This window comes from Acipenser ruthenus, chromosome 9 (assembly GCF_902713425.1).
Source record: "Acipenser ruthenus chromosome 9, fAciRut3.2 maternal haplotype, whole genome shotgun sequence".
NCBI lineage: Eukaryota > Metazoa > Chordata > Actinopteri > Acipenseriformes > Acipenseridae > Acipenser > Acipenser ruthenus.
In genome coordinates this window covers 12,866,270-12,888,684 of record NC_081197.1, presented here as the reverse complement: position 1 = coordinate 12,888,684, position 22,415 = coordinate 12,866,270, and the positions used below count along the sequence as shown (strand labels likewise).

The window sequence follows — 22,415 nt, the reverse complement described above, 5'->3', positions numbered from 1 at the left end:
AAGTTGTCATTTACATGTGGGACAAGGGTTTTGTTATATAGCCATATGTTCGGTAATCTTTCGAGAGAAGGGGTAATGCTAATGTTCAGTCTTTACTGGTAATGGTTAGGGACTAGAGGATAATAACAAGTAAAGGATAGAATAGTTTAACGACCGTGTTTGTAAACAAAGACGGTATTCATGCAGGTTAAGCAAATGCGTATAAATGAGAAGAAACGTGTGCAATGTATTTAACCTTATTTAATGCCGTGTCTTTCCTTACGAGGGAGCAGTAGTACTATTAGGTGGTCAGTCGTGAGTTTGTCTTGTGAATGTCATTGTGTACAGCCTGATAGTCACCTGACTGGCCGGCCCAGTAGTGTGAACGGGATCCAAGAGTGCTGCAATATAAAAGTCTTAAAATACATCCACGACACGCATCAACAAATGAAACGAGATCGTAGATAAGAGTTTAATTCTTGGAGAGAACATGACGAAAATTTCAGAATGCAGCATTTTCACAGGTGCCTACATACCACACACTCACCACATCGATGGATGACATCCTTCATTTTGGTTAGAAACAGTTTTGTCCTAGCAGCAGTGCAAAGAGGCCGAATGGCTTTAAAGAGAGCTCCATTGCTTGCTGCTGCGCAGCCCCGCTCAGGGAATACTCTGCGTGTTGTTCCAGTAGTGAGACCATTTGCCTATATAGCATATGAACCCATCACAATTCTCACTGCTGAAGAGAGAGGGGCTTTGGGATCTTGAACAGTAGTAAAGAGTGGCTGAGCTGAACAAGCTGCTTGGAAACAAGACAGCCCAGGCAGTGTATTGCTTGGTTGCAGATTGCTATGCAACACTCTCTTTACAGATCTCTGAGGGCATATGAATTCATAAATGCTGAGTTTCGTTTATCTTATTTGTAAAGGACGCAGCTGCTGCTACCTGCAAGTCATTTCCTAAGAAAACGAAAGCAGTATCGGTGTGCTTTTATTACCACGTTGAATCTTATGATAGGGTTGGGCTACATGGGATGGGGATAATATGACACCGGGGTCTCTATCATAAGCAAACACATTTGTGCTGGAAAATGATGTTCTGGTTTAGGTTAGCTACTTTGCCATGAAATGTCTGACCAAGCCTAAAAGTCCAGTTGAGATCCCTGTTTGATGGGCAGCATGTCAAGAAGAGTTCTTTATAAATGCCTCTTGTTAGTGCGATTGTCTGTTCTGTTTGCAATCAAACCTGAAAATGACTGGAAACATCTAATAGAATCACATTTTTTATCCTATACATACATTACAAAAAGTACATTGTAAATTTGTTCCGATTTAGCTGGTGGTCGTATTTAGGTATCAACAATAGCACTTGTACTGTATGTACACTTGCCAAAAGAGACGACACATGGATTGTAATACAGCACATACTTTTAAATCTGGTACGTATTGTAGCAGTATGTAAAATTCCCCATTAACAGCCCAACAACAAAATGAAATCAAAATGTTACCCATGCACAGAACTGCGTGCAACGTAAAAGGTAATGCAATTTAGCGAAAGATTAAAAAAACAAGTTTCCAGAATTAAAACAGTATCCAAAGTCAGTATTCAAAATTGAATATAGTGCTCTAAGGCCCTAATGTCACAGTTCACTTACAAATAAAAATGCACAAAAACAACTAAAGATCGCAGATTTAAAATGAATACATCACAGTATCTAAAACTGTTCAATGATTAACTGGTACATTACCGTAGCTTGTCTCATCACTTTGTTTTGCCTGCATTTTCGTCAGGTGAAACTGGAGGAAGCGCCTTATAACTGCACAGGGGTCTTACTATTTACCGCAAGAAAACACACAAAAAAAACGCAAACAGTAAAAATATAAAGTAAAATACAACAAAGATATAATTAAAGATAAAATATAAAGAAATTGCCACTGTCATGCATATTCATGAGCAGTCAAGACTGGGGATGGATTTTATTCTTAATACAAGGGTGGTAAAACACGACTGACTGGGTAACGGATGCTGATTGTACTAAAATGCAATGTGAACTAGGATGCAGCCAGTTAGGATTACGAGTTATATCTACAGTGATATATTAGTAGTGCACATAGTGCATCATCTGAGGATCCAGTAACGTGGTGCTGAGGTCAGGCAAGTCCATTGCATTGTAGAAGGGGTAGATCAAGAGATCTACAAGTGCAGTCTAATCAGGTGAGTCTTGAGGAGGTGGTATCTGTACTACTACTGTACTTAAAGTATTGCATAAACGGTGTGACTTTCAAGGAATTAAAAAAAAAAAAAAAAAGATTGACAAGCACTCTTCCTCTGTTGCAGCTAAAGTCTGAAGTCTAACGTGTTCCCTGAGCAGTATAATCAGACGCCTGTAAAGGTCATCTGTTCTAGGTGTTCTTATTCTTGGTCACAAGGGTGATGCAATCTCAATGGAACTCAGTGTTCCTCTGAAATAATTCCTGCAGTGCTATAAATAGCTTTCCAGTGTTATCAAGGGATAGAAGCCGAGCAATTACTTGTTTATATACAGATATGTATATACTGTGAAATCGCTTCGATTTCTGTCGCCCGAATTACTGAAAACTTAGATATAATTTTTCATCGTTACCAATGACCTTCCAAAACAGTTTTTTAACATACTTAACTGTCTGCAACGCAAAGGTTCCCAGTTCAGTTAGCTTCATAGCTTTAGGGAAATGACAACTTTCTTTCGTTAACAGGATGAAAGGGAAGTAATGTACTTATGCCAATACTGAAAACTTATCTTGAGTGACAGCTTTTCGAGACTTAATTTAATTAAAGTTTTGAGGCCGCAGTTGGGAGTTTTGCGGCAGGATCTGACACACTTTCTGGATGTTGCTTGATCTATAACATTTGATTGAAATCCTCCCCCTAATCAAACCCGAGAGATTTGTATCCAGATTAGCGCATGTTTTTGAAAACCCAAGTGCACATGTTTTTTTGTTTAGACATTCTTCTCTGTTCAGTTGAAACATGCTGCAGCACTGCAGATTACCTCATTCTTGTTTTATAAGAATAAATACTTGTAGATTTGTTTGAAGTAGCAGATGGCTAGAGTAAGCCTTACAGGCCTGTATGTTTGTTTAAGTCCCGAGTTGTGCTATGCTGTATAATATTGGAAGTTCTCTCTCAAAAGTCAACTCTCATTGATTTTGAGAGTCTGCTGGCGTTCATTTTGCACCTGTTTCATTATAACGTGGAAGCACTTAGCAGCTACCGGGGACCAACTAAGTTGAAAAGTCACGAAATTTCATGCATGCATGCATGCATGCATACACGCACACACACACGCACACAGACAGTGTGTCTCCATCCCTGCTGCTGGGTCAACAGCAAGTGCTGGCTCTACCAGTGACCATGATATGAAATAAGTTCCACAAGTCCTGCCCCCACCCCAACCCCCTTCTCGTCACAAAGGAGGATGACCCCCACCCCTACCCCTTGGCCAGCACCACTGCTAGATCCAGCATTTCCTTTGCTGTCTTTACAAAGGGTTGAAGCCCCCACTTGAACTTTTGACACTTGAGTGCAGAGAGGTCAGCACAGGCTTTCTTTACCGCTAGTACGGTACATTTCTTAAATTCGATGTGTTTTAGGTACAAGAACTGGCGGGGGCCCCTCAAAATACAATCTGCTATGGGAATTCTGAACGATGCTTCTCTTGTTGAATTGCAGTCTAACGTATAATCTGTGAAGGAATGAATGATTCCTCCTGTAAATGGCACTGTAGCCGTGTAATTGAATTACCCTATTGCAATACATAACCCAGTCACTTAATGTTGGGTCGTTTTTGGGATCATCTGGAGATTCACAATACAGTAACATAAAAATGTGGTCAGGTTTTTTTACTGGACAGTACTTGCAGTGTTCTCTTTGTTTCCCCTCTATTAACAGTTAATAGTGATTAGATGGGGGGTTGTTCGCTGCACTGCTGGTTTGCAAGGGCCAGGAATGCAGAATGTTTTAATACATCCACAAGGCTTGTTTCGCTGTGTTTGGCCCATAACACCTCATTTCTATGACTGTTGGCGGCAGCTGCAGCAGCAACCAGCGCTGTTTATAGCAATAATAGTTTTATTTAACAAACCACCAGGATACCTGGGATAATTTCATTGGAATTCAGTTTAGCCAAGTACCACTTCATTTTAGAGCTGGCGACTCTCCAAGAATGGTCCGCTTAGTAGAAATGGCAGTGTTATTTTTCTGGCCTCTGCTCAGTTCAGCTCTCCAGTTCAATGGGGTTCATTCAAATCCAGATTTCATTGGAGCATCTGCAGTAACCACCTTGGCTATTTTTTTGCGGCACACAAAATACATAAGGAGGCTTGTTTTGTGAAGAGTTACTTCTAATTGAAAACGTGGCACATACCAGCAAAAGTATTTGGCTTTTGATTACATTTTTTAAACATAAGCTTGACTGTACATAATTTATGCCTACTGTACATAAAATATTCAGTGAGGTGAGATCACCATGTTTATTACTGTACTGTGGCTTTCACATACCGTAATACCGCTATATAGTAAAGCTACAAGCGATTCTCTAACCACATGTTTGTGTTTTATGTGGGGTATACAGTAGGTGGGAGTCGTGCAACTGGTTTACAATGTGAAGTCACATGCTTTCTGTGCACTCAGTAGGGATCCCAGGCTTTGCTGGATGATCAGAGAGCTCCTCGCTCTCTTAGCTGGAGTCCATGTATAACACTCAGCATCTGATGCCCATGTATTCATATTCATGTGCTGGCCCTCCTGGACATTACATTATAGATGACCTCATACCATTCCATCAGCGCGTTGGCAAGTATTTCTGGTATTTCAAGATTAAGAGCCTCCCCCCTTATTTATACAGACAGACTAGGAGAGAGTGTAAATAAGATGGAAATGCCTGAGCTGTTTATCATTAGTTAGAAATCTCCACCTAGTACCTGTTCAGTCAGAATACTTATTAAACCCGCCCTCCACTCAGTCTTGTATTTTTGGTTTTTTGGTACATTGTCTTGTTGAGAATTTGTTAATTATTGTGCTGGACAAGTTGATTTTTCCTATTGTGCTTAGCCAAAGGAAAAAATCAGTGTAAATATAATAGAAGTTTTGTAAATGAGACCTCAGACTAAAAGTATTCTTGTGGTAAAACAAATACATAAAAAAATTAATTTTAAACCAAAGTTACAGATGCCAAAGCTTTTCCGGGCTCACGTGACCATCAACCCTCTTGAAGACAGACGGACGAGGTTGGCTGGGAATGCGACATATGTTTCAATTAAACTTTGCGTTCTCGTTGACAATCGTCATTGAAACTCGCGTGCAGAGTAATTATGTCCTGTGCCATCTCTTAATTTGAACTGTCTGGAGTTTTGTTCATTTGAGCTGTCTGCTCTTTTTTGGAGTGGTGAATTTCTGCATTGGATTGCGCCGCTGTGAATTTTTTGGTTCATTGGCAGCGAGGAATGGGGTACGCAAACAAGCAGCTAGTCAGAGCTGGGCATGCTTGGAGACTGACAATCCTCTCAGACTGGTGCGAAGCGTGCTCACACACTGGAAGCAAGAAGCGTGGTGTGTTTTTTTTTTTCCCAAAAGCTTTTCATTCCTTGCAACTCATTTGACTTAGGCTATCCAGTCGTCCCAGTAACCTTTACAGAAAGCCTTTTAATTTTGGTCAAGAAATGAAGAGCAAATGCCCAACCTCATTGTTCTGCATTGGTGGTTTGTGAATAATATTTTGAGTATACTGTAACTGCAGCTCATTTAAATCTTGTGCAAGTCGAGATGAGGCAATTATCTATTTAGCTGGTAGATAAGAGTTTCAGAGTAGTGAAGCAGACAACGAACGCACAATTCTTATTTGGAGGGTAGTGTGTGTAGTATTACCTGTGGAGGTTGTTGTTTTTTGACGCTTGGGTTATCAGACATACGGACAATTCTTTGAATTGAGTCTGTGTTTCACAGTTGCACTGTGGCAGAAGAGCATTGTGTTTGCAGGAATTCCACAATTGCAGCAGCAGATCCCAGCATGCAAACCATGTCATTACAGTAATTTATTGAGTAGTACAATAACATGCATGGACAAAACCATCCGCTCTTGCTATTTAAATTGAGTGACAATCTGGAACTAATTGAGAGAACCAAAATCCAGTTCTCTTTTAAATATGACACAGATATTGCTTGCTGAGGAACATGAGAATGAAAGTATGTGTTCAAATCAGATTATAATAATCTAACCCCAGCCCTGCACACGCCCACACAACTGTGCGCAGCCCCAGTAAGTAAACCTGCCTGTGGGCTGTGTGGTTGATGTAATCTAAGAGCACTACAGATCTGTACCTCCCAAGCACAGGAGATATTGCGTAAGCAGTCGACCCTGCTTTCACTATTGTAAAGCCCTTTTATATAACCTGACAGAAGGTGGAGAGTTTGTGGAAGGCTGCTGCCATTCCAGGCAGGTACTGTGCAGTACATGTACCGTATGTCTTGACACAGCATAGATGATATTTTGTAGCTTGGGATTGCTGGAATTGTACCTGGAATTGTTAAACTTGTTGGCCTCTAGTAAGTTTTGCATTTGTGTTCTGTCCAGAGTCGAGCTGTGGGAGTGCAGTGTTGTCCCAATAGGATTCTCTCACCTCAGTGTTAGACCGGCAAACACTGCAGTTTGTTTTCAATCAAATGTTTAGTTGAAGAATCGCCAGGTTTGTTGCCTCCTCTAAACAAAATGTGTGGATATCAATAATGAGGGTCTCTCAAGTATAGGCAATAAATATCAACTGTAAACCTCTCTGGGAAAATACTCTAATCATTCACGTGCTGAATACAGTTTAAACAAGTATGGCTTACTTATGCAGGGCATCAAACTCACACTAGCCCTGCCCCCGTCCTAGGTTTCAGTACTTAAATGACCAGGACCCTGGTAAATCTGCTCTGAACCGATTACACTTCTCACACCATATAGGTTTTTCAAAGGGTGGGGACAGTTTATTTAACATCAAATTCCTGGCTCCTGATAATCTGCATGTACTTAATTGGAGGTAGCTCTGAAACCCAGCACTGAGTGCAGGGTTTGTGCGAGTTTCAAGGTGTTGTTTAAAGTGCCCCATCCATGGGTCTGGTGAGGATATCAATACACAGGGTATTCATTTGGGAAGAAAAGCAAGCATTTGCATACTTCATTCTAGTCTTTTGAGCTTGTTGGGCTCTTGCCTGTATTTCCTGATTCTTAAAATCAGGAAACTCCAGAGCTGAAAGGTTAAGCTGTTTTCTTTCTGGAACTGAAATGCCTGCTGAAAATAAATATAAAAATAAATCATTATTCTGTGAGTCCGTCAGGTTCCTACTGTAGGAACGTCAAAGGCTTGGCAGAAAGTATGACAAACATCAAGAGGCCAAGATTATAACAAGCTCCATTTAGGGACTTGTGGAGGATAAAAAGTTAAGCTCGTAATAAAACCTGGCATGGCTCGCACTGTTGCACAAAGGGAGTCATTTCCTGTGCATCCTTGATGCATTTTTAAAGAGTTACTGTAGAAATCTGAAATACCACAGTTGCCCTAGCTAATGTATTCTTCTTGTTCTATGCAAAGGGATATGAAAACTATTTTCTGTCTCAATCATCCTATCCTTGTGAAAGTTAAAAGCACCCCTGTGGCCTATAGGGCTTTCAAACATTGAGGCTTTAAATTTCTAAAAAAGATGTGATGACTGAAACACAAATTGGACACACAGGCAATCCTAAACAAGAAGAATAAGAATAAATTTGTTAATAACATGTTGTTTTAGACCTGTACCAAGTTACTGGCTGTGGAAGAACAGCAGGTTTGTGAGTGAACTTTAATACCGTCTCCAATGCTGGACTGCACTGAACTGCGCATGGGAAAGGGGCACTGGTACTGCTGCAGGTGGGTGACAATAAAGTAAAGGCTTGTCTTCATCTCGTATTTAATCCACAACACGGGATTACCAGCAACACAAATCAAAAGATAAACCCAGCAGCTTTAAGTGTATTGTAATTATGCAGGTTTTTTTTTTTTTTAAATGCTCAACATTTTTAATACGGTATTATAAAAACATGTACAGTAGACGCATTGGAATTTCACACAAACAAATGCTTAAAGTCATTGCTGCCAGCAAATTCCAAAGAAAATGCTGGTTTAACAGGAATTAACCTGAATAACAGCCTGGGGCAGTGTTTGATCTAGTGCTGTATTAGATCAATTAATGTTGCATGACAGCCTGTTGTTTACATGTAATAGTATTGTATCTTGCTGAATGTGTTTGGAGTAACCCTCACCCTGTATGCTTTTCAAAACTAGTCTGTGTTTGTATAGGATGCTACATATTTGTGAACCACAACATTGTATTAAATTGAAAGATTGTCCAGGGGTTCCCAGTTATCGATTAGTCTTTTCTTATTGAATGAGGTGTGGAAGCAGCATGTACCATGGATGGATAAAGTGATTAGAAATGTTTAAATAGTTTTGGAAGGGTCCCTGCTCATTCCTCAGAGATGAGGGAGTCTGCTATGTAGTTTCACGAGGCACCAGGGAGTTCTTACTTGTGAAACATTAAAAAATGTGTGCAGTGTTGAATATTGAAGCACCTGTCAACCAAGCACATAGAGGGTCTGGTTTTCCGCTGTGGAAAATGTTCCCATGTAATACATTAACTATGGAGGGGGCAGTTTGCCCATAGGGGAAAATATAGGCCACAGTACTCTTATCTTGTTTATCATGACTAATACCAGTTTGCTAAAGGAAGATATTTACACTCGATTTGCATCAGTACAGAATCTGGCAGAAAAAATACAACAGCTTTTTAAACCAGAGCCAAACTCTTAACCCGAAAGAAAGGTTTATTGAAACTGTTTAAATTGTGTGTTGTCTTTGTAAACTAAAGATAATACTGTCTTGTCTTGTTGTGAAATGACAGGTTAGTAATTAGTGTACTCCTGTAATTACAGGTTAAGAATTGTAAAGGGCCTTGTAGGAAACACCTGCTGCTGCACAGCGCAGCACTTCGACTGGTGACGTCGATCCCCTGCATAAGCTGCTGTATGCAGAGCGGTCATGATCACAGGTGGCTGTCTTTCTCTCTTTGTATCTGTTTATCCCTGCAGGCTCACGGCTGCAGATCTTTCATTTCCTCTTCAGTCAGCACAGTGGAAAGAGTACAGTGTGTGTGTGAAAGGCAGGCTGGAGAGTTACACAGCTCAGTCCTTTAATTAATCTTCAGATACTTGAGTACCAAGGCTAACAGACTCATATAGAGGTCTGGAAATGCTACAGAAACAATGTATTTTGGCATGAGTGTCAACATTAATGGTACATTTAAAGGCAGAGACTTGTGACTTATTTGACTTGGTATTTATTAACCGTCGTGTGATATATTTAGAAGTTAGCCTATATAGCCTTGTGGTTTGAGCCAGGGTCTGACCTAGGACAAGGTACCTCATCTCCTTGTGTGTCAAGATTACTGATAGCCATAGGGAAAGGTGGAATGATTGAGGCTGTAACAATATCTGTATCTTTATTATAACACCATGTAACAAGGCCCTTATTGTTTAGCTGCTGTTCTGTGTTTGACGTACTGTGTTACAGGTAATGTTGTTTTACACATAGGAAACTATGTTGGGTCAGCTGCGGTTCTATTACCTGTAACCCAGGAAGTGAATGAGCAGAGAACCGTCAGACTTGAAGTGTTGGGGTAGAATTTGTCTGTAAGACAAAAATGAACAGCAAAACAATAAGATTGCTATGCCAAGGTAAAACTTTTTTTTTTCCCCCAAAACCTTGGTTATTACATCTGGCCCTTATTTTAGTTATCAAAACAGTAGCTGTATTTATGTATTTTTGGTTAGATATTTTTGTATTTCTTGTTTGAATGTATGCAATACTGTCGATAGTAAAGAAATATATGTATTTGTCACAGCAACCTGTATAAGATGTCCTTTCAAAATCGGAACAATTAACCTCTGACTTTTATTGATAGCTGAGCACAGAAGCATACGGGAAAACCGTTCCGAGGCATGACAACCCTGATTGCATTATACTTCACTGGGTCCCACAGCAGGCTGTTTTATACGAGATAGGGATTAGTAGCGCCTGCTGGAGAGGAGATGGGGCACCTCTGGCAATACAAGCTGAGTGGCACAGGGGTGGCACAAACAGTCAGGCACCTCACAGATAGAAGCCTGGGAGAATTCCAGAGGAATCTGTTTTAGGAGGGAAGTGCTGCTGTGCTGTCAATAGGGGGAAGTGGAAAAGAACATTTAAAATAAATAAATAGCAATACTTTGTACCTGCAGTCGTCAATATAAGCCCAACCAGGATTATGTTACTTATTTTGAGGAAATGTGAAGACCTCGGAGGGAATAAACAACTGATGTAGTTTCTGAAATATGTGTATACAGTGTTTTTAGTTACTTAAATGTAAACCAGGAAAAGTCAAACCAGTTTTAAGCCAATGAATCACTTTTAAGTTTATAGGTTGTCAACCTAACTATAAACTGACCGCAAATTTGCAGGCATCGATCTGTGATGTTCAGGCATGGTTGAAACTTGCAGGTGCACTCTACCCTCAAAACTTCTAACGATTTGTCATAAACCACTGCATTTTCACATCCTTTTTTAATGTAAAACTTAATTTACATTAAATTAAATTCTAAAAGGAAACCCTGTGAGTACAACCTGCTCAATAAAAGGTTTTACCCAAAATAATTCAGATCGGAAATCCACTATTATGATGTGTATTCTGTAAATCAGACCTTTCATTAATAAACCAATTTTAACTAAATCATGGAGTATGTTTTGTGGGTGAACAATGTCAAATTGCCCATAAATTAGTTTGTGAAATGTGGTGAAAGTGAGTTGCACAAACTTGGGCTGTATAATACCACTCTAATCTTGTCTGTGTTTTTGTCTATACTATGATGCACTACAAATGAGCAATTCCAGCATTGTAGCTTTGTGACCATGTAAAATAATTGTATTTACTGTGAATGGCGTACCTGGCACTGAATGGTGGTTGTAAAGTGGAGTTCTTTTAACATTCACTTTCGTTTTGTATTCTGCTAGTGATGAGCTGACAAGCATCTGGCTCTTGATTTGTGAATAAATCTAGATCTCGGTGCAGCTGCTTCCTTGTCATTAGTAAACAGGATGAAATGAAACCCAATTTGGGTCACCTTCTCAACAGACGATGAAGGAAATGTTCCTCGCTTGTGGTTGTCTGTAAATCAGGTGGCGAGAGGTGTTCGAAAGTAAATTCGAAAGTAAAATGATAGTGAGAGGCCTGAGGGCAGGGGCAAGGGGTTTATGAACTGGCATTTAAATATGTCTGATTTTGATATAGGTGGTTTTGCAAGTGTTATTCATAGGAAGGTGAATGCAGTGTTTTATAAGAAGCACTGGACATTTTGGTTTTCTTCATAATATATATCAAACAATAAACTAAACTGAATTTTTTTTTTTTTTTAGGACTTACAGCCAAAAGAAATCTGCAATAGAAAAGGACTATGCACAGGTAAGACGTAGTTCAATTTTTTACTTGTTGCTTCCATAAAATACTGTAATCTGAGAGTCTATTGTGTAGGCCCATATAGAAGTAAAACTATTTGATACGTTTAGACCAATGCCTTTATCAGAGTTCGTAACACTAATGAAGGTGTTAATGCTGCTACACACCAGATGCCACGCAGCAAGCAAAACTGTGCGGCGATGTGACAAAATGCATAGAACCTATACTTTTAATAAGCATATCTTTCACAGCACAGACGACACGACAGGCGACAACAGGTCGACACTGGAGCGATAGAATTGAATCCTATTTTTTGCGATCTGTCATGCCACTAGGGAATTGACCAATCGGAGAACAGCTTCAATGCATGTGGTCCAGCAGGGTGAAGTATCTAAAATGGCATAGGAAAAAAGAATACTTGCCATTGGGAAAAATACTCAAAGTTTTATGACAAAGATCATCGCAATTATAAAGATTTGAAAGGTAATATGTGGGAGTTCATTTCGAAGGCACGGGATAAGCCTGGTATGTGTGATTTATTACCATATTTGTTGAAATACTATCAGAGAAGGCATACATAATTACTACATCGTGTTGACAAATATGTACCTGTCTTAATCATAGTTTTGTCAATAGCAATAATCGCTGCAAAAGTATCTTGTTACCCAGTGAAAAATCGCATTCCGTCTGGTGTGTGGCAGCCTTTAGGCCTTTAGTTTATCTGTTTGATTTGCCATAGTATCTTATGTTGTTATCTCAAGAGTAGCGTGCGTTTTTAGTGGAAGTTAATCTGTGAGGGCAGTTCCAGGCAAGAACATTCCAAACAGAAGACTCTTTGACCCAAGAAAAGTAAATAAATACTGGTATTAATAGTCTCTGGGTGAGGACCTTTGGGTCCGAAGATTGGTTTCCAGGATATAATCTGCGCCTGATATCTGTTTTGGAACAAAATGTACAAACGTGAAAGTCACCCTGATTTGATCTTTGCTTTATGAAATCGAGGGCGGTTTCTGATGGTGAATATGACTAGGAATTCAAGTTCAAGCAGCTGCTGTACTAGTGCTGTAGTTCCTTTCTTTATTCTGTGTAATGAGGGATCAGGATTTCTTTTCCGAACAAAACCAGATCTTGCTTTCTTGTTGTGCACAAGCTTGAGGTATTTTGTTAATGCTGTAGAACGATACCAGGGGATTTCCGTGACTGAATAAACCGTAAACTGTGTCTGGGTCCTTGAATATCAAAGGAAGAAGATTAACTCAGACTTTCTCACGTATAGTATTTCAAAAATAAAAATCCTCATGGTACAGTAATAAGCACATTTTTTCGTTATTTGAATTGGGGAAAATTTAGTATAAAATAACAACTGTTTCTAAAAAAATAAAGTACGTGCTGCTTTATGTAGTACTGGGGCCTTTTACTATGGGTTGTTATATATATATATATATATATATATATATAATATATATATATATATATTTTTTTTTTACTGGTGAAAAATATTTCACTCTTTCTAAATTTAGCTTTGTTGCACTTTTACTTTTTTGACCTTCTGATTCAGAGAGGCATGTATGCACCATTGTGAGCCCCCCCCCCCCCCCCCCCCCCCCCCCCACCCCGCCTCATTCTATTATTCCTTGGGCATTCTCAGCTGTGCAGCAGGATTCCCTGCTCGGCTTGTCACTGCAGTTACAACAGAGCGCTCCGGCCAATCCAGAGACAGGGCCGTGTCAGGAGCAGAGCGAGAGTGAGGATTAGGACAGGGAGCTCGGCTCAGACGGGCTGCTGAGTCAGCAGCACTGCGCTCCCCAGGACACAGCCGAGCAGAAATTGCGCTGATTAAAGTCATTAGCAGCTCAAGTGAGAGTGCTGTGTGTGGTTGGCTGCAGGTTATCTTGCTTGCTCGCTGGGCTGGGAAGCTGGCTGGATACAAAGGAACACTGTGTGCCTGCATTATGAGCAGGAAACAGCCCTGTAGACTTTTTGGGCAGTGCTGCCTTGCTACGGATAAACCAGTGTTGGCTTATCCATGGCTCTTTTTATAGATCTTTTTTTATTTTAAATTTCTGCTGAAGCTTTAAACCAAGCTGAATGTCAGCAGTCTGTCCAGAATGACAGTATTGCACATTCAGTCCTGTATTAAAGGCCGCATGTGCACTTTTAAAGGTCCATGGCTATGAATGTATATATTCCCATGTCAAATCGTCTGGATATAAAGACCTCCTGTCTAATATCATTTATAGGCAGTCATTTGAGTGGTTTATAGCAGGCTAGACTGTCTCATGGGTTTACAGTAGAGACACACTGAAGTTATCGGAAACAGACAATTCTAGGTTAAAGGGATTAAGTTGTAATAAACTGTCATACACGCACTACCCTGAATTAAAAGTGGACAGAGAGGATTGGATTTCACAGCTGCAGACTAAGACAGGTTAATTGGATAAAACAACAAAAGGATGAAGAAACGTCAAGCTGGCACTGTACATAATTGTCTTAATGTAATAGTCGTAGCAACGGTAAAAATCTCTTACAGTATCGGTGCATTAAGACGTTCGTCTCTCGGCTTTGCTTAATGGGACCTGAACGTGACCCTGTTTACAGATATAATATCTCTTGTTACAGCTACCGGTGCACCAAATAAAAGCTCCTCTAGTCGGTCATAAAAAAAATAAATTAAGGCTATATTAGTGTAAAAAAAAAAAATAGTTCTAGAATATTAAAACACTGTACACATGTTCAAATAAACTCCTACATGCTTCTCACCATAGTTTTATTGTTGTTATGTATTTATTTAGAAGATGCTTTTATCCAAAGCGACTTACAGAAATTAAACAAAATAAAAAAATACGAAATTAAAAATTTTAAAATGTTTCTATAAGAAGGAAAAATTAAATAGAAAAATAGTGTTAAGGGGAAATGACAGGTGACAAGAAATAACAGATATATACAAGCAAATGAAGAAACTAATAAAATAACACAACACAACACAACAACACAGAAACACGGCCAGTGTCCTTTCCTGATGTCCTTACATGATTGCAGCACACACTGCTGCTCACACCGGCAGAGAAGGTGAATCATCCTTAATCAGAGGCAGCAGAAACAGGTGTGTGATGGACGCAGAACACAGTTTCTTGCTAGTCATGTACCCTCATTTACTTTTACAAAAAAAAATGCTTTACTCTTTTGCACTGGGGTAGACTAAATTCTTTGTGAAAAGGACTCTGTTGGTTCAAGCAAGTCTCTGTCTTGCTCCACAAACATTCTGTTCCGGTTAGTGAATGGTAATAGATTTTCAAAACCAGCTGTGCCTAATTGCCTGGCTTACCAACCCGTTTTGCTCATTTCCATCCTTCACTATGTCTTTGTTGGAATTTTACAAAACCAGAAGGGGTTTAGGGGGAAAAGATACGATTTAGTTGTCTTGATTTGTGACCACAAGCACCTGCTAGATCTGATGAACTGTTCCACCAGTATCTAGCAAGGGCCCCTGTGTTTATTGTGCAAGGTGTTGGAATTCTCCGGTCTTTGGAACTGATGCCAGGCTGGGCAGATCATTTCACCCAGCTGTTTATTTGTCTGCTTCTGCTGGGTCAAAGAGTAACCTCAGTCAGGGGTGACGTACTCTTTGCTCTTTTTCGATCTAAAAAAGCAGACTGGTATTCTTATTTTTGTTCATGTCTCTCTCTCCCTTAGCAAGCTGCCCCAGTTGTGTGAAGTATAATCCTCTGCCCCTGTTTCTTATAGTGTTATTCCTGCTCTGAGTGGCCATTTATTCAGCTCTTGCATGAGCTCACTGACTGCCCAACTGATACAGTGCAGCTGTCTACACAAATAAACTTTGTTTTATGACTTACCAGTTAACAGAGATGCCTTTCAGGCAGCAAGGGTTGCTACGTCATGCTGTCAGTGGAAGCCTTTGTGACATCCCTGTATGTTAAGTGGCCAGTGTCCTGTATATTGCAGGATACAGTAATGAACCAATGGCAAAGAAATTTATCATATTATACAGTGTTGTATAGTGCGGGTTACACAGTGCAAGCTGATATCTGCCCCACAAGAGACCACAACTTGAATGGGGTGAAAATCAGCTTGTACCATTGTAGCCACTCCTATATTTTTTAATAATCTTAAGAATAATTAAATGATTGCTAAACGTAATCTGATGTCATCTACGTGTAATATAAAGACATTTCAGATTGGTGTCTCGCATAACTATAAGGATACAGTGTGAATTGGAGTGTATCATTAGCTCTGCTTGTTGTAGTACTGTAATGGCAGGCAGGTTTTAAGGGACTATCCTTTAAATTATACAGGTTAGAATATGTTCACCTGGTAGCGTAATACCAAACCAATTGCTTCCCATCAGCAAACTATTATATATTAATAGATATTTTAAAGTTAGGGGGAGTCAGTGGCTGATCAAGAGCTCTGGAACCCAGGATCACCCAAAATCTGTCAGACCACCTTGCAATCCCCACACCAGTCTTTACATGCTATTTGATTACTGCAAAAGCTGCAAGCTTTCATGCTGCTAGCAAGGTTTCAGCTTGTCCTTGTAACCACTGGGACGGGGGAGTCAATTATTTTAGCATTCTGATACCTTATCTTGTGTGTTTTAGATTGCCTTTTGTTTGATTTTTCTTCTGCTGTCTGTTCTTGTGGTTTGTGCTACTGAATGGAGAATAACACTTGAATCCTGGATAACCACGAAATCCACTAAAATCCGATTGGGTATGTGAAAAAAACACATGTATACTGAACATTGAGTACATCCGACAGTGTTGGGTTTATGGGTCTGACATGTATATTTTATACAGATTTATACAGGCCATAACGTATACTGCAGGCCAGTGAGTGAATCTACCTATTGTGTGTGTGTGTGTGTGTGTGTGTGTGTGTGTGTGTGTGTGTTTTTTAAACTACCTGTCAAACTGGGCTGTTTTTCTTGTTGGTGTGGTTTCAGGGCTGCAATGGATGAGGTGCGGTCTTCCTTTTGGACTTAAGTAGGTGGTCTGGATGAACTCAGCCAGTGCTGGTATACCGCTGTGATTTCATTGGGTTTTTAAAATCTGCAGTGCAATTTGTGGTCTGTTATGTGAAGGCACTGGGTATGAGAAACAAGCCAAAGTCTGGCGGCCATCTGAAGGTCCACATGCTGATGTGGTGGATTCATTGCATTTCAAAATGTAAAGAACTTATATTTTGCCGATACCTTATGTGTTGTGCGTTTAGGGTCTTGTGGATTGCTTTATTTTAACCATTTGAAGAGAACTTGATCTTTTGACGAAGCTTATAAGGACACAATTACTAATAAGGATGAATGCAATGTTATGAAACTGCATTTTAATGAAAACTGAATAGAATATAGCTGTTAATATTTAACAAAAACGTTCCCATGGATTAGCGATAAAAGCCAATGCCTGGCTTCAGCACAGGGATCTGTGACCTTGCAGGCTCGAATCTAGGCTGCTGGTTGACAAAAAAAACTGAATTTTTTAAAAAAATAATTAGTTATTATTGAGTTAAACTGTGTTGTTTCTTTCTGTGGCCAATTAGCTTTATATATGAATCCTAAGCAAAATGAAACAACATCCTACGCTTTTGGCCTTGGTGGCCTCTATTTATTGAACAGGAGGCCTTGTCCTTTTTGTTGCCAATTTAGAGCCCTGAGTAATGGATTGTTTTGGTCAAATGGGATATTTTGCGGGTTTTCTGCCCATGGATGGCGAAGCTTACTAACAAGAGTCTATTGTTTTAGCACGACCGTGACACAAAACACGTCCCTTCAAGTTATTTTATTTTCCTGCTCAGAAGGTCAAGGTACTGTCATGGACTGGCCTGTCGGAATACAATGTCTAAACCCTGTTGAGCTGACCTGGCAAGAAACAAAGGGGTAAGACCAGGGACTCGCTCACTTCCTGTGGGAGTCTGAAAGAAGAACTGGCAAGGCTTGCTGTGGGTTTGTACCAGAAACATCTGTGGTCCATGCATTCCAGGCTACAGGGAGGGAAGTTCACAGTTTACAACATTTGGAATTCTGTTTAAGAAATCCTGTTTGCCTTTGTTGTGTTATTCATTATCACAACTGTATGTTCAAACAGTTTTGGAGAGAATATTATTCTGTCATCTAGTCTGTGCTTCAGTGGCATGCTAAGCACATGTTTTACACTGTATTTCTGTATAGTTACTTTTGTTGTCTCTCTCCTGCCAAAGGAGAAATTATTGCTAAAGCATATGGGGTCATTCACAAAGCCTTGTAAAAAAAAAAAAAAAAAAAAAAAAGTAAAACATGGGTATTTTTATGACAATTTTTTTTTTTTTTAATTGTATGACGTTTTGAAGCTAAAATAAGCAACTTTTATAATAAAACATATGCATGCTTTCAAAAAAATACTGTTAGAAGTGGAATGAATTCAATGTATTTCATTAGCATACTACAAGCTTGTATAATAACGCATTTAAAGTATGTCTTGGTAGCCTGGCTATTTGACAGGTTGCTATTTCTTTAGTAAACGTACAGCATACAGTATGTGCTGTACAGAATGTCCAGTTTGTTCACTGACTAGCCAAGGACAGCATACAAGTACAATGACAAACCCTTTTAGTTGTGGCCCCTCAACCATAAAACCCCCCGTTTTGCCCTTCCGTCCTTTGTTTGCCTTGCTGTCCTCAGTCCGTTCCTCTTTGATTGTGGTTCTCTGCCAATTTGCAAACTGTTGGCTGAGAAATGCATAACCTTTCTGTAAAGCTGTCTTTTGGGATCCAGCCAGGATTTCCATCAATCATTTTTTTTTTTTTTTTCATGCCTGGAGCCAGATTTCTATTACTGACATTTTGCTGCACAATACAGGGCCATAAAGTTACGCAAGATACCTGCAGCACGCTGGCCTGTGCCTGTTGTGAGCATGGTTGCTTGGCAACACCAAAGCGAGCACACCTTTTAACAAAGTAACGTGTTTTCATTGCTTGAAAGTGTTGCGTAGAGTGAACAATTGATTGCTGACGGGGAGTCCTGTCCATGTCTTGTAGAAGCTGTGCCACATTCCAGGCTCCAGTGACCGAATTATTTATTTCCTCTTTAACTATTTACAAGACCAGGCTGAATTCAAAAGACCGTTTGTTTGTTTTGTCTTTTAAATTTAAATTCAGATGTGTTGATTTTTAAAATGATCAGTGAACAACTACTTTAGGCTCATAAATTCAAGTGGTACACGTTTCCTTCCTGTAGTTCTTTGTAACCTTTTGGAGATATCCAGGAAAGGATGGATGGAAAATAATTTACCTTAACCAGGTCAGAGCAGATTTAGCATGTACTAAAACAGGACTGTGTGCATGCAAATAGAGAAATGAAGGTTTGAATTCAGTGATCTGATCCTACATATCATAACGGGCACAAAAAACTAAATTCCAGGTACCGAGGCTGCATATAGAATGCAGGTATTTTTCAGGACGGGAACCCAGCTTCCAGTTAGTGTTTTGTTTCTTACCTAGGCATGTCTTGATAGGCACTGTGCATATAATAGTCATGATGGAATTTGAAATGGTTATTACCAGGAGCCTTTCTTTATCCTAACTTTTTATAAGATTCTTAATTGTCCATTGTGTGTTTATAGATTTTAGAGATGGGGAATATTCTTCGAAGACCATTTTGTGTGATGTAAATCGCAAACCCTCAATGTGAAGGAACCCAGTGCTGTAATCAAGCTGTTTTACTCTGAAGAGTAATGGAAGTAGGCTGATGTTTCCCTGTCTCCCTGTTTCCCTGCTTCTCTGATCTCCCAGGATGATGCTGTGTTTGCTCTCAGCCTCTTCTGGCACAACTGAAATCTGGCACAGAGTCTGGGGCTCTGCTGGCAGGGACTCTTATTCACTCTCAGTGCTGGCAGACTGGAGACAATGGCATGCCTTTGCATCAGCAGCATTCCTCTCCTGGTGTGTTTTTAAGGAGGCTGTTCTCCAGGGATGATCTCCAATCCCTGATTGGGTATGCAAGGCAGTCTGTAGCCTGGGGGTGCTCAGCATGCTTTTGTGTTTTTTGTTTTTCAAAATTACAGTTTTTCACAAGTCAGATTAGGGAACTGGGTCAGTTATGTTTTTATGTTCTCTCCCTGTTTACAGAGGTTTTGTTTAAATGCACAGGGAATTTAATCAGATTATTGGTTTATACGTAATTATGGGACAGAATTGTATGTACCATAAGTGTATTTTATTAATTCATTGTGTTCAAACGAGCAAATGATTCAACACCTCCAAATACAGAATGATACAGTTTATGTAAATATATATATATAGGGATACCTAATTCGCGATTTCGCAGAAGTCGTGAAATTGAGGGGTCACCGCGAAATTCACCTCTTAGGGGCCAATGCATACAAAAGTACGGCGAGGAAAAAAAAAGAAAAGAAACCGCGTTTAAATGAACTACTGCACAATGCAAGCGACGCAAACTACGTATCTTCCTTCTGTAGACATTTTTATTCCTTCGCCGTCCCGTGTGCATTGCACTTAAGCAAAAAACATACAAAAAATGTCCACAAGTAACATTTACAAAATAAATTCTCCAAAGCAGTTAACGTTCTTATTTACTATTCAAGTGACAAAGTTTTCAGCCTATCAATGCGTCTTTGCTGCTTTTATGTGACCTGTACAGTGCAGGAGGGGGCGGGACAAAGTTGGTGCTGCATTGTTTTCATTTAGGTTGCTAAAATCTAGTTTTGAGCATTGGAGATAAAATAGTAGAAATGGACGACAAAGAAAGCAAACTATATTTCGACTGATGATCGTTTCAAGATATTTCCCAAATAAACTACATGCAGACTGAGGTAATTGTTTTCCATATCTTAATGTGTATTGGAGAAAATACGATTGATCGCTATTTAGCTTCAGAATCACACATTAAACAAAAGGCTACTACAGAGGCTGCTGAACAGAACGTCAAATAAACTGCTTTCAGAAACCAAACTGGAAAGTCAGCCCAGACAAGAAGTACTCCTGTCTGCAAGTTAAATCAGTACTAAAACGATCCAGCACAGCCACCTCGCTTCAACCTGCTGCTTACAGTTGGAATTTTAGACCCGAATAGCCACGTCTTCTTTGTTTTGACTCTGTACTAATAAAATAAATTATTGGATGGGACAAATAACATGACAACGAACGTGCTGCATACATTGACTTTATTAAAGTCTGCCAGATGCCCTTGTGTAACCGAGTTTTTGGGCTGTTTCTAATCGATTTCCACATCTGTATAACTTGGCAAAGCTTTGCCTTAACTTCCAACCAATTCAGTGGATGCAGAACGTGCAGTCTCAATGTATGGGCAAGTCAACAGCAGGGGGATGCTGCATACTCGCCTTTAACAAATGACAGCACTCTGTTTTAGTAAGGAAGCAAGTACCACTATTTTTAGGCTTTATAGTGTTCTGAAATACTGTCTACTTAGGTTTATTTGATGTTTAAACATGTCTGCGAAATCCTAATTTTATTCCGCAACATATCCGTAAAAAATACGTAAATTTACCGCGATTTAAGTAGACCCCTATATAGATAGATAGATGGATAGATGGATAGATGGATAGATGGATAGATGGATAGATAGATAGATAGATAGGACTAGATCCTAGTGGTTGGTTGACTAATCTGTATCAGTTCATACAGAAATATTATAGCTACAGTAGTGTAACATCTCAAGAGCAGTGTGTATTTGTATTCTAACTGTTCTGAGAAACACTAAAGGACTATGTACTGTACTAATGAAGCTGTGTACACTAGCAGTTAAAAACCTTTTGTAAAGATAGATGAAGTGTAGTCAGTGTTTGCTAAATGGGAGTCGTGCATTGTGTGAATGATACAAAATTGAAAGTTAACACCCAGGCCATTTTGCCAGGTTTAACAATTCAAATATTTTTCTGTACATATGGCTATCCTGGGAGGTGCTGTATAATATCCCCCATTTATTTTACACATGAAATGCTGCATGTGCATTGTCCAGTCATACTGTACGGTTGAACTGGTTAATATTAAGAAATGGTGCAAGAGGAAAGCTCAAGTACATGAACTGGGCATAGAAAATATCCATGCTGAGGCCAAGGCACATAATATTGCTTTGAAATGGTAATGTGGTGTTAATGCAGAGGCACAATACCTTTTACAAGTTTTCTACTACATCGAATAACCAATTCCAGATTCACTAAATGTTGTAAAGTGCACTCTTGAACACTGTTCTGTCATATAGCATCGGTCTTCATTCCTTTTCATATGACAAATGAAATTGTATTCTATTCAAATAAATAGTAATTTCACTATATATATATATATATATATATATATATATATATATATATATATATATATATATATATATATATATATGTGAGCTCTGTACAGTATGCAACACTGCAACATGCTCACTCTTTTTCTCACCATCCTGAGGGTTTTCTTTAGTGATAATCTGAATATATGCAAAATGGTCTCTCCTCCTGTTCGAAGTGCTGTCTGGTTCATGCCAGAGTCATCGTAATGCTGTCTGCATTAGAGGAATGAATGAAAACTCCATTAATTCCAGGCAGAGATCAAGGCAAGGCTGTCTGCTTGCCTCCAGTGTGGGTGGTTGATGTGCGGCAAGCTATCCACGAAGATGGATTGAGAATGGGCATCGCTACTGAACTTGAGATCGCAAAAGGAACGGTACAGATTGCCTGTCGCGCATTTGAATGGCTGGGTGACAGCATGTTCAGAAAAAACTTGGAAAATGCCAGCTATCAAAACATTATGCTTGTACAGTAATACGGGAATTACGTGATTTGAATTGATATGTGGGAATGTTAAATACAATGTGAACTTTCAAGATTACTTTATTAACCAACTAAGAGTAAGGACTTGGCCAAGTGCCTGTT

At 39.5% G+C, this 22,415-nt stretch overlaps 1 protein-coding gene across 2 annotated transcripts in view; it reads left to right on the top strand.

The window, feature by feature from the left end:
- LOC131738055 (F-BAR and double SH3 domains protein 2-like) overlaps positions 1-22,415 on the top strand; it is a 78,299-nt gene that overhangs the window by 3,608 nt on the left and 52,276 nt on the right. For both annotated transcript variants that reach the window (XM_059031180.1, XM_059031181.1), the window contains exon 3: positions 11,484-11,529. In XM_059031180.1, the coding sequence (XP_058887163.1) occupies positions 11,484-11,529 (46 nt within the window). The remainder of the gene's footprint in view (positions 1-11,483; positions 11,530-22,415) is intronic.